Genomic DNA, 13,744 nt, shown 5'->3' on the forward strand with positions numbered 1-13,744 from the left:
ACATCCCACCAAATCAAAAATTGAGAATAAAATTTGATTTTAAAATATACTGTAAATCCCCCATTTGCATCTCCAGCTCGCACCAATTGCCACTTTTAACAGCGCAGAGAATAGTTTCCCCACGTGCTCTCATCCATGCTCACTACCAGGGCACAAGCAGACACCAATGTTTCCCATGCTATCTAGAAGCTCTTCTCTGGGAGCACAGAGCTTCAGAGGAGAACAGTTTTGTTTTATGTCGTTCAAGAAAAAATATTTTCCCACACTGATTTTTCTGCTAAAAGTGAGCTATATTTTTGTCTAAAGAAACCCTTGAAAATCAGGAGGAAATCCCCAAAAAACCCTATCCAGGGGATTAATTTCTGTAGTTTCACATGATTGTTTAATGAAGTCATAAAAGGGCAATAATAATAACAACATCTTATCCTTGCAGAAGATGTAGTGAGTCCCACATCTTCCAAAGCCGAAGCTGAATCATCAGATGAAAGTGAGGACTCCTCAGAATTTGAGTCGAGTTCTGACTCGGATGAGGAGGAGGAGGAAGAGGAGGAGGAGGAGGAAGAGGTGGCGGCTGAAGACCAAGATAGAGAAGCCATGGCTGCTGAAATAGAGCTTGAGTCTGCTAGTCATGAACTAGCAGATGAAGAAAAAGAGACCATCCTGGAGCTGTTTCCAGTGGACGACTATATGGAAGCAACAAGCCTGGCACTAGAGGCACCAGCTATGGCAGTAAAAGAGGAAGAGATGGAAGAAACCAAGCAACGGGAAGATGAAAGTAGTGAAGTGCCAGAGGAATCTACTGCTGCTGAAGGTTTGGTGGTCACGGAGAGAGACCAGGAAGTAAAGCTAATGCCGTCCCCTATAGGTGTAGCAGGTACAGTGTGTTAATGTATTTTGTCAACTGTTGCTGTAGTATCAAAGTACAGTATTCTCACAGCATCCAATTGTGCATATTTTCAGTGCCCCTCTTGTCCTTTCCTCCTCCTCATCTCCCCAATAATTGGTCGGTCCTGGAGATGGCCTCTCCGGGGAAGGAGGTCTGGATTGAGCTCTTGATCACCTGGTAAGGTGTTCTGCAGCTGGAGTTCTGCTGCTGAAAATGCTCTGTGCATTGCACCCAAGAGTCTTATCCTAGCCAGTTTAGTGGCAGTGTCCTTCTGGAGCATAACTGTCTTAGGGCATGTCTACACTGTAATAAAAAAAACCATGGCACGGAATCTCAGAGCCCAGGTCAGTGGGCTTTGGCAGGAGGGCTGTAGACTTGCAGTGTGGACATTCAGCTTCAGACTGGAACCTGGTCTCTGAGACCCCGCGAAGGGGGCTGGGGGTGGGGTTGTGTCTCAGAGCCCAGGCTCCAGCATGAGCCTGAACATCTAAACTGCTATTGTTAGCCCCACAGCATGAGCCCGAGGCAGCTGACCCAGGCTCTAAGACTCAGTGCTGGGGGTGTTTTGTCACAGTCTAGACATACCCTTAGGGGGGTGTGAATGAATAAGTGGCCTATGAGGTACCATAGAATCAATCTATGAGGTGCCTTGTCGATGAGCACTAGGACTCTAAATTTAACGACAGCCAGGAAATGGCTCCTTTAGTGCTTTGGTTCTAAAGGGGCTGTGTGGCTGGGGAATGGAAAGAGACACTTAACAGGGCTTGGGGGGGGTGGAATCGCAGACCTACATTAGGGGGTTTTCATTTAGCTCCCTTGTAAATGAACATTTGTCACAGCATTGACAGGAGAAGGAAATTGGTCTTCTGGTGTCTTCCTTAAATTCACAGAGTTATATGTTATGTGTGAAGACAATCTCCAGGGGATTTTTTAAAACTGTTATTAAAATAGGAGCGAGGTGGGTAAAGCTTGACAATCTACAGGCGGTGCAAAATGCCACCATGGGGGGGACTGGATTCTGCTCCCTGCTCAGCCATTTGCTCCTGGGCTGCCATGGGACTCGGAAGCTCTGTGCTGGCCATAGGCTCACCACTTGGGGACAGAGAAGGAACTACTTTCTAGAACAAGCTCTTGGGGAGGAGGGAGAGTCTCTGATACATTCTGGAGACAGCCACATTCTGCCACAGGGAAGGTTGCTCTGATGTAGGGAATCTTCATTAGAGGTGGCATATTAGAATGCAGGAGAAATCTATAGTCTTATCATTGGTGCTTCCTATCAAGACATCCCAATGCAATTGCTCAAGAGTGAAATGAGTCAGACCTCCCTGCAAAGATCAGTAATCCCAGTATCACATTTGCTCCTTAGCATAGACCTGGGAGAACGCTCCAACTGGCCAGACATTTCCACATTCCTTCCTTTTTCCTCTTGAAAATGTTATTTCAAGCTGCCTCATAGATTGAGTGTTGGTTCCTTTTGGCCCTAGGCCCTACGGAGGTAAATAAAATACGAACAAATGAGAGTGTTACAGCTAGAGCAGCATATACATTGGCTCAGTGATACCAACTGAGTGTATCCACATTTAATTACAGAGGTCTCCCATTTCTTCCATGTTATGTTCAAGAGCATTACGCTTCCACTTTGCTCCGTTGCCATTCTTGCTGGCCCTCCAGTTAATTTACTACCTCCTGGAAAAAAACAAAACTTAAGGACAGCTCAAGGCTTTTACAGCCTACTTACTAACAGCCTTTCCCCAATAATTCACTCATGTTTTTTATGGCAGTAAGAAGCCAGCCAAGTTTTTTGTAAGCAAAGCGTTTTGTAAGCTGGAAACCTTGGTTCTAGCCTCTAGAGTAGCTAGTCCCCAAATTAATAGTATGTTTTCTGGTGGTCTATTAGGGATAACTGTGGTCACTTCAGGGTCCTAATTACTCTCCTCTCTACCCTTCCAAAATGGGAAGTGGCAGTTTTTAAAGCCTCCCAGGGGATATGAGCTGGTTTTGTAATTGCAGCATCTTTAACATGCACACACTGGGAAATGATTAGGAACTGAATGGAGCTCGTTCTGTTTTTCTCTCCAGTGGAAGAGTCTGAACTGGATATTGAGCTGGAGTCTAAGGTATTAGAGGGTCCAAAGCCTGAATCTCAAGATGAAGAAGAGAATCTCTGTCTCCCAGCACCAGTGGTATTTGAAGAACCTCTACTCAGTAAGAGTCGCTTCTTCAGTAAGTCTGATGATAGTGACTTAGAAGCCCGAGGTACAGGAAAACTACTATCCACAGCAGAGGAGGAGGAGGAGAGACTGCCTTGGACTCCTGGACGGGACATAGCGGTCCATTCGGATTCTGATACTCCCATACTTCCACCGCATAAGGTGCCACCCTCTACACTTCCCCTTCCAACAACGCCTAGTAAAGAGGAACCTTTACTCCCTCCAGAAAATTTCCCTGAACAGTTAACTGTGACCAAAACAGCTCTGGAAGAGGAGCTTCCTAGGACTCCAGGGCGGGATATTATGGCCAAGTCTTCACATGGCTTTGCAAAGTCACAGAGTACAGACACTATTCCAGCCACCCCTGGAAGTGATGCTCCTCTTACGGGAAGCAGCTTGACTTTAAGTTCCCCTCAAGTCCCAGGCAGCCCTTTTTCATATCCATCCCAGTCTCCTGGGATTAATAGTGGCATTCCTCGGACTCCTGGGAGGGATTTTAATTTCACGCCAACTTTCCCAGAGCCTGGTGCAACTCTTCCTTGCCTTCTGTCTGGCAAGAAACCATCAGAAGATGAGCCAGAGGAGAAATGTTTTAAAGAACCTCTTAGTGCTTCTCGAACGGTCAGCATGAACAGTGTTCCCTCCCCAATTCCCTTTGCTAGCCCTCCAGAAACTGATTTCCACACAGACATAGATTTGCCACCTGACGAGCCAGTATCTGTAGCAGCCCTGCCATGTGTGCCAGTGGATGGAAAGACATCCATAGAGGAGAGCAAGGTAGCCGTGAAATCCGTTTTGCTCTCCCCAGAAGCGCCTACTGTCTCTCTTCCTCTCCCTCTTCCTCCTACTCCTTCCTCTCTGCCCACCAAAAGGAAACCGGGACGGCCGAAACGATCACCTCCTTCGGTCCTCTCGTTGGAGGCCTATCCCAGCAAAACTTCAGAACCTCCTCCTGTCCCAGTTGCCTTGACTGAAAGTGCTGTTAGCAAAGAGTTGTTGGGCGGGCATCCTGATGCTTTTTATGGACTGAAAGATCCTGAAGCGGTCACCCTAGACTTCAGGAATGACAGCTTCCACGAGAAGGTAACCCCGGAGGCCATAGCAGAGAAACTTCCATTTAAGGAACTAGAGAATCAGTGGAATGAGGACTTCAAAGAAGAGGAGATTCACGTGAAACCTAAAAGACAGTGGCGGAGGCAGAAAAAGACACCTGAGGACATCCCAGTGATTCCTTCCCCTGAATATTCTCCACATCGGCCCCACTTTAGGCCCCGCTCCGAGTTCGAGGAGATGACCATTTTGTATGATATCTGGAATGGAGGAATAGATGAGGAAGATATCAAGTTCATGTGTATCACGTATGATCGCTTGTTACAGCAAGATAATGGTATGGACTGGCTCAACGATACCCTTTGGGTATACCATCCTTATATCCTTTCACACTGAAGTTCTGGATTGAACCTAAAACATAATGTTTGCCTTGGAAGAGGCAGTGTCTTGGTTATTGTTTTAATCATAATTTTCCCCTTATAGGAATACGTATGGATACAGTCAGTGGGGTAAAATATCCCATCTCTTCTGATTCCATGTAAAACATGGTTTCCTCTTCATTTAGAAATGTTCATGTGACGCAGAGTAACAAAAGGTAGGACATTCAAGGTTCGGGCTGACATTGCATTTTTCATTCTTCATTATTTTTCTCCATTCCACAGGACATGACTAAGGGCAGCCTGTTGGCTTAAACTTTTAATCTTCTGCCTTTTTATGGCTTGCGTAATAGCCTTCAAATGCATTTTTTTAATTGATAGAAAATATCCAAAAAGGAGACAAAATTTACTGCACCCCTCACCCCTTTTAGTTTTTGGTATGAAGTCTTTACAAAATCCACTTTATTGAATACCCTTTGTCTTCCTCATTTGAAAACTCATTTGCAAAAAATAAATGTTATAAGATTTAAGTAATTGGCATCTACATTAATAGTACTTTACTTGCTAGGGAAGGGGATAAGAAGAGGAGAACTGGACAGCTGAGGGTAGGAATGATGGTCCTGGAAAGGAAGGTTTTGTGAGTGTGTGTGTGTGTGTGTGTGTGTGTGTATGATGTATTTGGTAATTCGCATAATGGCGATATTTGAAATAAATTCCTTCCATTAACAAATGTTATTCTAACACGGGGTGGGCAAACTTTTTGGCCCAAGGGCCACATCTGGGTATGAAAATTGTATGGCGGGCCATGAATGCTCACTAAATTGGGGGTTGGGGTGTGGGAGGGGGTGAGGGCTCTGGGGTGGGGCCAGAAATGAGGAGTTCAGGGTGCGGGAGGGGGCTCTGGGCTGGGCCAGCGGGTTCGGGTGCAGGGGGGGAGGGGAGGGCTTTGGGGTGGGGCTGGAGATGAGGGTTTGGGGTGCAGGAGGGTGCTCCAGGCTGGGATCGAGGGGTTCAGAGGTGGGAGGGGGATCAGGGTTGGAGCAGGGGGTTGAGGTGCAGGATGGGGTCAGGGGTGCAGGCTCCAGGCAGCACTAACCTCAAGCAGCTCCCAGAAACAGCGGCATGTCCCCCCCTCTGCCTCATACGCAGAGGCACAGCCAGGCGCAGCTCTGCTCGCTGCTCTGTCCACAGGCGCCACCCCTGCAGCTCCCATTGGTCGCAGTTCCTGGTCAATGGGAGCTGCGGGGGTGGTACTTGGGGCGGGGGCAGCGCACGGAGCCCCTTGGCTGCTTCTACACGTAGGAGCTAGAGGGGGGACATGCCGCTACTTCTGGGAGCTGTGCGGAGCAGGGCAAGCCCCCAACCCCATTCCCCGGCTGGAGCGCCGGAGCAGGGCAAGCCCTAGACCCGCTCCCCGGCGGGAGCTTGAGGGCTGGATTAAAACTTGATTGTAACTTCCCATCAGTGCATCCAATCCTACTTCATTATAAAGTGACTTTATAAAAGTAACTCTACAGGGCTTGGATTTCTTATAACAAGGCATCAAATACAGAGTTGAAGGGCACTTTCACGTCCATTTGTTTTTGCTAATTCATGCACATGTTTATGGACATATGCTTCCAATCAGACAACAGAATTCTACTTCTACAGAGATTCCTTCTTCCAGAAGTGCACATAGTCATGTGTAGAACTGCTACTATCTAAATACAGTTGTATGTTAATGCTGCTTTCGAAGTACATTATAAATGTGTACCCGTCGGGAGGATGCTGATGGAGATTTTATTACAAGAAAAGTCATTTTCAAGGTTTATGAAGGCCGTTAGGTCTTGATAGAATACTGACAAGTTAAATTGTTTTGAAAAAAAAAAACTTACCTATGTTAGTACTCCAAGCTGTAGATAGTAAATGAAAATTTGTTAATTTAATCTTTTGTTTGTTTTTTGCATTCTCAGCTTAGACAATTAAACTATGCTAGTTAGCTACACTTTAGGACCAGTCAGTTTCATTTTTCACCTTTTTTTTTTTTCACTAACCCAGTTTGCAAATGCAGAAGATATTTTTTGTTAAAAATAAAAATACTGTTTCTATTACAATTTACGGGGGGAGAATCATTCACATATGAAGCTTTTTAGACATAAAATAGTCATGTGTACAGTAACCTGTTTGCAATGGCTATTTCAAATGCTTACTAATCATAGAATCATAGGACTGGAAGGGACCTCGATAGGTCATCTAGTCCAGTCCCCCGCACTCATGACAGAACTAAGTATTATCTAGACTATCCCTGACAGGTGTTTGTCTAACCTCTTCTTAAAAATCTCCAATGATGGAGATTCCACAACCTCCCTAGGCAATTTATTCCGGTGCTTAACCACCCTGACAGTTCGGAAGTTTTTCCTAATGTCCAACCTAAACCTCCCTTGTTGCAATGTTATCATGTCCCCTCTCAGTCTTCTCTTTTCCAGATTAAACAAGCCCAATTTTTTCATTCTTCAATCTAGGTCATGTTTTCTAGACCTTTCATCATTTTTGTTGCTCTTCTCTGGACTTTCTCCAATTTGTCCACATCTTTCCTGAAATGTGGCATCCAGAACTGGACACAATACTCCAGTTGAGGCCTAATCAGCGCAGAGTAGAGTGGAAGAATTACTTCTCGTGTCTTGCTTACAACAATCCTGCTACTACATCCCAGAATGATGTTCACTTTTTTTTTTTTTTTTTTTTTTGCAACAGCGTTACACTGTCGACTCTCATTTAGCTTGTGGCCCACTATTACTCCCAGATTCCTTTCCACAGTACTCCTTCCTAGGCAGTCATTTCCCGTTTTGTATGTGTGCAACTGATTGTTCCTTCCTAAGTGGAGTACTTTGCATTTGTCCTTATTGAATTTCATCCTATTTACTTCAGCCCATTTCTCCTGTTTGTGCAGATCATTTTGAATTATAATCCTATCCTCCAAAGCACTTGCAACCTCTCCCAGCTTGGTATCATCCGCAAACTTTATAAATGTACCCTCTATATCATTATCTAAATCATTGATGAAGATATTGAACATAACCAGTCCCAGAACTGATCCCTGCTGGACCCCACTCGCTATGCCCTCCAGGATGACTGTGAACCACTGATAACTACTCTCTGGGAATGGTTTTCCAACCTGTTATGCACCCATCTTATAGTAGCTCCATCTAGGTTGTGTTTCCCTAGTTTGTTTATGAGAAGGTCATGAGAGAGAGACAGTATCAAAAGCTTTACTAAACTCAAGATATACCATGTCTACCGCTTCCCCGCCATCCACAAGGCTTGTTACCCTGTCAAAGAAAGCTATCAGGTTGGTTTGACATGATTTGTTCTTGACAAATCCATGCTGACTGTTACTTATCATCTTATTATTTTCTAGATGTTTGCAAATTTATTACTTAATTATTTGCTCCATTATCTTTCCGGGTACAGAAATTAAGCTGACTGGTCTGTAATTCCCCGAGTTGTCCTTATTTCCCTTTTTATAGATTGGCACTACATTTGCCCTTTTCCAGTCTTCTGGAATCTCTCCCATCTTCCATGACTTTTCAAAGATAATGTTAATGGTTTAGATATCTTCTCAGTCAGCTCCTTGAGCATTCTAGGATGCATTTCATCAGGCCCTGGTGACTTGAAGACATCTAACTTGTTGAAGTAATTTTTAACTTGTTCTTTCCCTATTTTATTATAGTGACAATAAATCCTTGTAGGCGAGGTTTACTGAACTGAAGAGCTTGTTTTAGGGCCATCTGGTGAAAATGAAAATTGGTGTCATAACTGTTTTAATAGTCTTGCAATATGATGTGATATAATAATACTCTGTCCTCCTGTATTGCCTTGACCTAGAACCTCAAAGCATTTAACAAACACTCATGAATCCTTGCCATACCCTTGTATGGGGGGAAAAATCATTATCATTGCAATTGTACAGTTGTGGAAACTGAAGCACAGAGAAGTGAGTTTTGTCACTCAAAGTCAGCTGGGATTGGTGGCAGAGCAGAGAATATAATCTTTTGTTCCCATCCACAGCTCCAACCACTGCACAGTGCTGTTTTCTATATAGGTCCATATTAGGGAGAGGAAGGGTGTGGGTGGACATTTAATATTATAACCAAACGAGTCCTAAGTTTTGCTTGGCCAATTAGGAGTTCAGGATGGGCTTTGGAATATCTGCCTGGACCTGATTCTGCTCCTGTGAAAGTCTGGGGAGCTGTGCTACTACAGCTAATCAGGAGCCGGATTTGAGAGAGGGAGCGTTTCCTTGCCCTCTCTAGCACTATATCAAGTGATGATTCTTTGCTGCCGTGATACGTTCGTGGTATCTTGACCACAGTCTGAGATGTTGTGAGGAAGTTCTAGAAACACTACAAGTGGGTGGGAAATGTCCTTAAAAACATACAGAGCAAACTGCTTAACCAGGTACTCAGGCGGCTGCTGTCTCTCTGTCCATGGTCATGTACTTTGCCGAAGTCATCTCCGAACAGCCTTTTCTTGACAGATGGGCCCATTCCCCTCTTCCATTTCATTAGATTTCTTCATTATTCTGTGTTTTAATGTATTTTGCTGTCCCAGAGCATTATAGTGACAAATAAAGAAATGTCTGTTTCTCATGTAGGGATGTGGGGTTGCCCTAAAAACTATTTAATTTTCTGAGCTCATGGAAGGTACCAAATTGTTGGCCCTGGAGGCTGAAGTTCTTTCAGTAGCTATTGATCACGTACAGCATGGGGAACAGCAGTGCTAACTTGTCCCACTACCACTCTGCCCCGTCTTTTACCTTGAGGGATCCAACTCTCGGGGTGAGCAATTAATTTGGTCTTTGTTGCCCGTACAGTCAACTGGCCTCTTTGTGGAGACTGTCAAATAGTGCCAATAGTGATGGTGTCCTTTGTCTACAGGGAAGTAGACTGAGATGCCCAAACTCACTTGACATGGTCACCACGGAACCATTAGATGGAAACCACTTTCATTTGCCGAATCCTAAAACCTGCAAAAAAATGTGCAAACCTTTCCAGTTGCCTGACAGTTAGATTTCCATTTCTCTAGCAGCTTGTTCTGGCAAATGGTCTTAATTTCCTTCTTTCTTTCTTCTTTTTTTCAAGTAGCATTGAAATTGTCCACATGGCTGTAAGAACCAAATACCAAGCAGAGTGTTTTGTTGTCTGATTTCTACGTGTAGCTGGGTTTCTCCTTAACTTAGTTCCACCTACTAGCTTTTCTACCCCGAAGAAGAAGAAGCGGGATGATGGCATGCGGGAACATGTTACAGGTTGTGCACGAAGTGAAGGCTATTACAAAATAGATAAGAAAGACAAACTTAAATACCTCAACAATAGTCGTGCATTTGCAGAGGAGCCGCCAGCTGATACACAAGTAAGGAGACTCTCATTGCTGACTGTTTCCTTGTGTTAGCTGGATTTGTCTTGAAATGTGGTGTTAGTAACTCTCCTCTCTGAGATCGAATTAAGCCAGTGCCCCAGTATGGCTTTCCCTGTGGGAAGTATTGCCTTTCAGATGAGAAATAAAACAGAGATCCTATTGATTCAAGGTCATCAAAGGTCCCTGGCTATTTTCTGTAAGAGTGGGGGTGTCTTCCCCCTGTGTCCTGGCCAAATTCCAATATGGGGAAATGCATTCTGCCTACTTAAATGTCCCTGTTGGTAGAGCTATATATGGTGTCCTTCACCTCCTCTCCTAAACTGTTCTGCGTAGTCACTGGTGTTTTCTCAATGGCTGCTGCATTGCACCCCATTGCAGGGGCATTTCCACGGTGGCAGAAGTGAAGCGATACTTATATACATGTATAGTTTGTCATTCTGGAAGTCCTTTGGGGGGATTGAGGAACCTGTTTTTCAATATAGATCTAAAATACTTTATTGGGGCTGCGTATACCAAGGTATCATGTTGCAGAGCAAGGAGGTGTGATAGAGTGATTAGAGGAATGGAAAGATTTGTACATGAAGAGAGACTGAAGACTCATAGACTCTTAAGGTCAGAAAGGGACCATCATGATTATCTAATCTGACCTTCTGCACATTGCAGGGCACAGAACCTTTCCCACCCTCTCCTGTAATAGACCCGTTACCTCAGAAACTGCAACTGTTTAGTTAGAGAGGGGAGGTGATAGAGGTAATCAAATTAATCAGTGACATAGAGAAGGCAAATCAAGTGCTCCTATTTACCTTTTCTCATGATGAAAGAACAAGGGGGCATTTCGTGAAATTGAAAGTTATTGAATCTAAAACTGATCAAATGAAATATTCTTTTACACAAAGCATAACTAACCTACTGAAGTAATTTCCAGAAGGTGTCAGTAAGGCCAAGAGTTTAGTGTAGTGTATTCAAGACAGGATTAGACTTTCTATGGATATGAGAAACTCCACAATTATATTAGATAGGATAAAAAAAAATCTCGTTAGAAGGGATATAAGACCTCGTGCTGCAAGGGAACAGCCAACCACTGACTGACTAGGATTAGGAAGAAACTTACCTCTAAGAGCAACTTACTCAGTATGTGTCCACTATGAAGATTTTGCACCTTCCTCCAAAGCATCTGGTAGTGGCCACTGTCAGAGACCAGATACTGGGCTACGTAGACCACTGGCAACTGACCAGTTGATCAAGTCTTACAATTTCTGTGTTCTGTGGCAGAGTTGGAAGTAGAACCCAGGAGTCCAGACGCTCTTAACCTGCCTTACCTAGTAGACCATGCTGCAAATATACTGTAGGGAGGAGTTTTTCACTGGCCAGGGCAGACTGTGTTAACTAATCCAATAGTTTCTACTCTGAGTCTGTGCTGAGATCTGTACTGCCTGTGTGAGGATGTGCATCAAACTCACTGGCTCAGCTTTCATCTCTCACTTGTCGCTAAGAGATGTACAAATGGGTTGCCCCAGATCTTTTTAAATTGCAACTCCTAAACTGTTCTTCCTCTTTTGCAGGGAATGAGCATCCCTGCCCAACCTCATGCTTCCACCCGGGCAGGCTCTGAGAGGAGGTCAGAGCAACGCAGGCTTCTCTCATCCTTCACTGGTAGCTGTGACAGCGACCTACTCAAATTTAACCAACTGAAGGTACGTCACGCAACCAGATTTTTATTCTGTGAATTGGAGAGCACAGGTCGGGTGCTGGTTAGGAATAAGCTAAGGCAAGGCCAGCTAAAAGCCACAGATCCATGGCAAAACATGTGGTTTATAAATCTAGCTATGATGCCATATATTTCCTTATCACATTAAACTGTGTAGTACTCCATAGCAGTATGTCTGGGAGAAAGAGCTACTTAGTACAATATGTCCAGTGGCTTCAACTGCATGAACAAGGGGGTTGATAATGGGACAAAGAGAATCCTCTGTAAATTGTGGGGTCCAAACTAGTTCAGGTCAGTAGTAACCAGAAGTAGTTACCATCTGATGGCTGTGTAGCCTGTGTGAAATTAGATGGTGATCTCTGTCCAGTTCCTAGTGGACAGGTATTCACATCACAAAAACCTCCTCCACATTTGGGCACCCTTGTTCATTGTCTCAGTGAAGGTTTGGGAGGGATTTCCACACTGAACTGTCTTCTCACCCCTTAGTAGCACTGTCTCTTCAGAACAGCAGGTAGTTTGAGGTACTTTGGCCTGGGGTATTGACTTTCTACAATCGCTAGATCTCTTTGATCTAATGTTCAAATACCTAAATGGAATGGAAAGGAGCAAATCAAAGGGAAACCCATGGGGCAGAGGTCAGTGTATATACCCTGTGGGATTTAACACATGATAGACAGAGACAATAAAACAGGAACCAGACAATCAATGAACAAATGGAGCTGAGCCCCAGACCAAAAGTGTGTGCTTACTACAACCCATTAGACACTAGTGCAAAGGAGATATAGCCCAAAAGGGCCTGTTCTACCAACTTGCACAAGAACACTCTGAATCGAGGCAGGACTGGGAGTAGAACCCAAGAATCAAGACGACGTCTTCCCTTCTCTAACCACTAGACTACACTCCTTTTCACAGCTAACGTGGAGGTAATTAATAGTCTGATTTAACTATAGAGTCAGGTGCCACATGCTGAAATGTCCCACTTGTGGCATGGAACACACTGCAAAGGCTCTTTCGTATGTGCTGTGTACTGTGCGGATTGCTGTTTCATTTTTTGCTCATGATGGTTTGGGGTTGTTTTGTACACAGTTCCGGAAGAAAAAGCTAAAATTCTGCAAGAGTCACATTCATGACTGGGGCCTTTTTGCTATGGAGCCCATTGCAGCTGATGAGATGGTGATTGAATATGTGGGTCAGAACATCAGACAGGTAAGCTGTATTCCCCATGGGTGACCACAGGGCCTTTGCCATGACTCAGTCAGAGTGGAAGACCTCTACTTCATGAAGTGTGGAAGGTCACATGTACCTGTCCTCAGTAGCATCACTCTTCATACCTACCTGGTTTTATTCATCTTCTCCATCCCGCTTGTAAATTCACAAACACTAAAGATTCCTTGAGGCTTTCAATACCACACAATGCATAAATCTTGAGTGTTTCTTCTGGGTTTTTTGTGCATGGGTCGGTTCTCTTGCTCTGTTTCCTCCTGCCTGTTCTCTGGAAACCATTTCAGAGAGTAACATATGCAAGATGAAGTCATTGTGCAGAATCCTATTGATGATATTATGTCACATCTGTGTGGAAATGAGGGTAAGATAAAAAGCAACAGAGGGTCCTGTGGCACCTTTGAGACTAACAGAAGTATTGGGAGCATAAGCTTTCGTGGGTAAAAACCTCACTTTTTCAGATGCAAGAAGTGAGGTTCTTACCCACGAAAGCTTATGCTCCCAATACTTCTGTTAGTCTCAAAGGTGCCACAGGACCCTCTGTTGCTTTTTACAGATTCAGACTAACACAGCTACCCCTCTGGTAAGATAAAAGACTCCAATTTATGATTTTTGACAAGACAAATTTAAAATACTTTTGTTCACATGATGGACTGGCCGAAGCCCTGGTGTGCTTTTAAAAAAAACGGTTGTTTAGAATACCGGATAAATGTAGGCTGGAGCAGAATTTCTTGAAACAGGATTAAATCCAGACATATTCTCAGAATTTTTGTCCTTTTTATTTTCATTTTTGTTTAAGAGTGCCATAAATGTGCACAGCCGTTTAGCTACCCATTCACTGCTCTGGATGAACATACAATCTCTAAGGCAAATGAGACACAGACATGAAGAAGCT

General features: G+C 44.1%; 1 protein-coding gene across 7 annotated transcripts in view; it reads left to right on the forward strand.

Annotated features, from left to right (window-relative positions):
- Positions 1–13,744, forward strand: part of SETD1B (SET domain containing 1B, histone lysine methyltransferase) — a 68,957-nt gene that overhangs the window by 52,928 nt on the left and 2,285 nt on the right. For 6 of the 7 annotated variants that reach the window (XM_008163555.4, XM_008163556.4, XM_042852476.2 and 3 more), the window contains 5 exons: positions 434–874; positions 2,966–4,525; positions 9,748–9,914; positions 11,483–11,614; positions 12,715–12,834. In XM_008163555.4, the coding sequence (XP_008161777.2) occupies positions 434–874; positions 2,966–4,525; positions 9,748–9,914; positions 11,483–11,614; positions 12,715–12,834 (2,420 nt within the window). The remainder of the gene's footprint in view (positions 1–433; positions 875–2,965; positions 4,526–9,747; positions 9,915–11,482; positions 11,615–12,714; positions 12,835–13,744) is intronic. The other variant, XM_042852475.2, reaches the window with a different exon arrangement.

This window comes from Chrysemys picta, chromosome 15, assembly GCF_011386835.1.
Source record: "Chrysemys picta bellii isolate R12L10 chromosome 15, ASM1138683v2, whole genome shotgun sequence".
NCBI classification, from domain to species: Eukaryota; Metazoa; Chordata; order Testudines; family Emydidae; genus Chrysemys; species Chrysemys picta.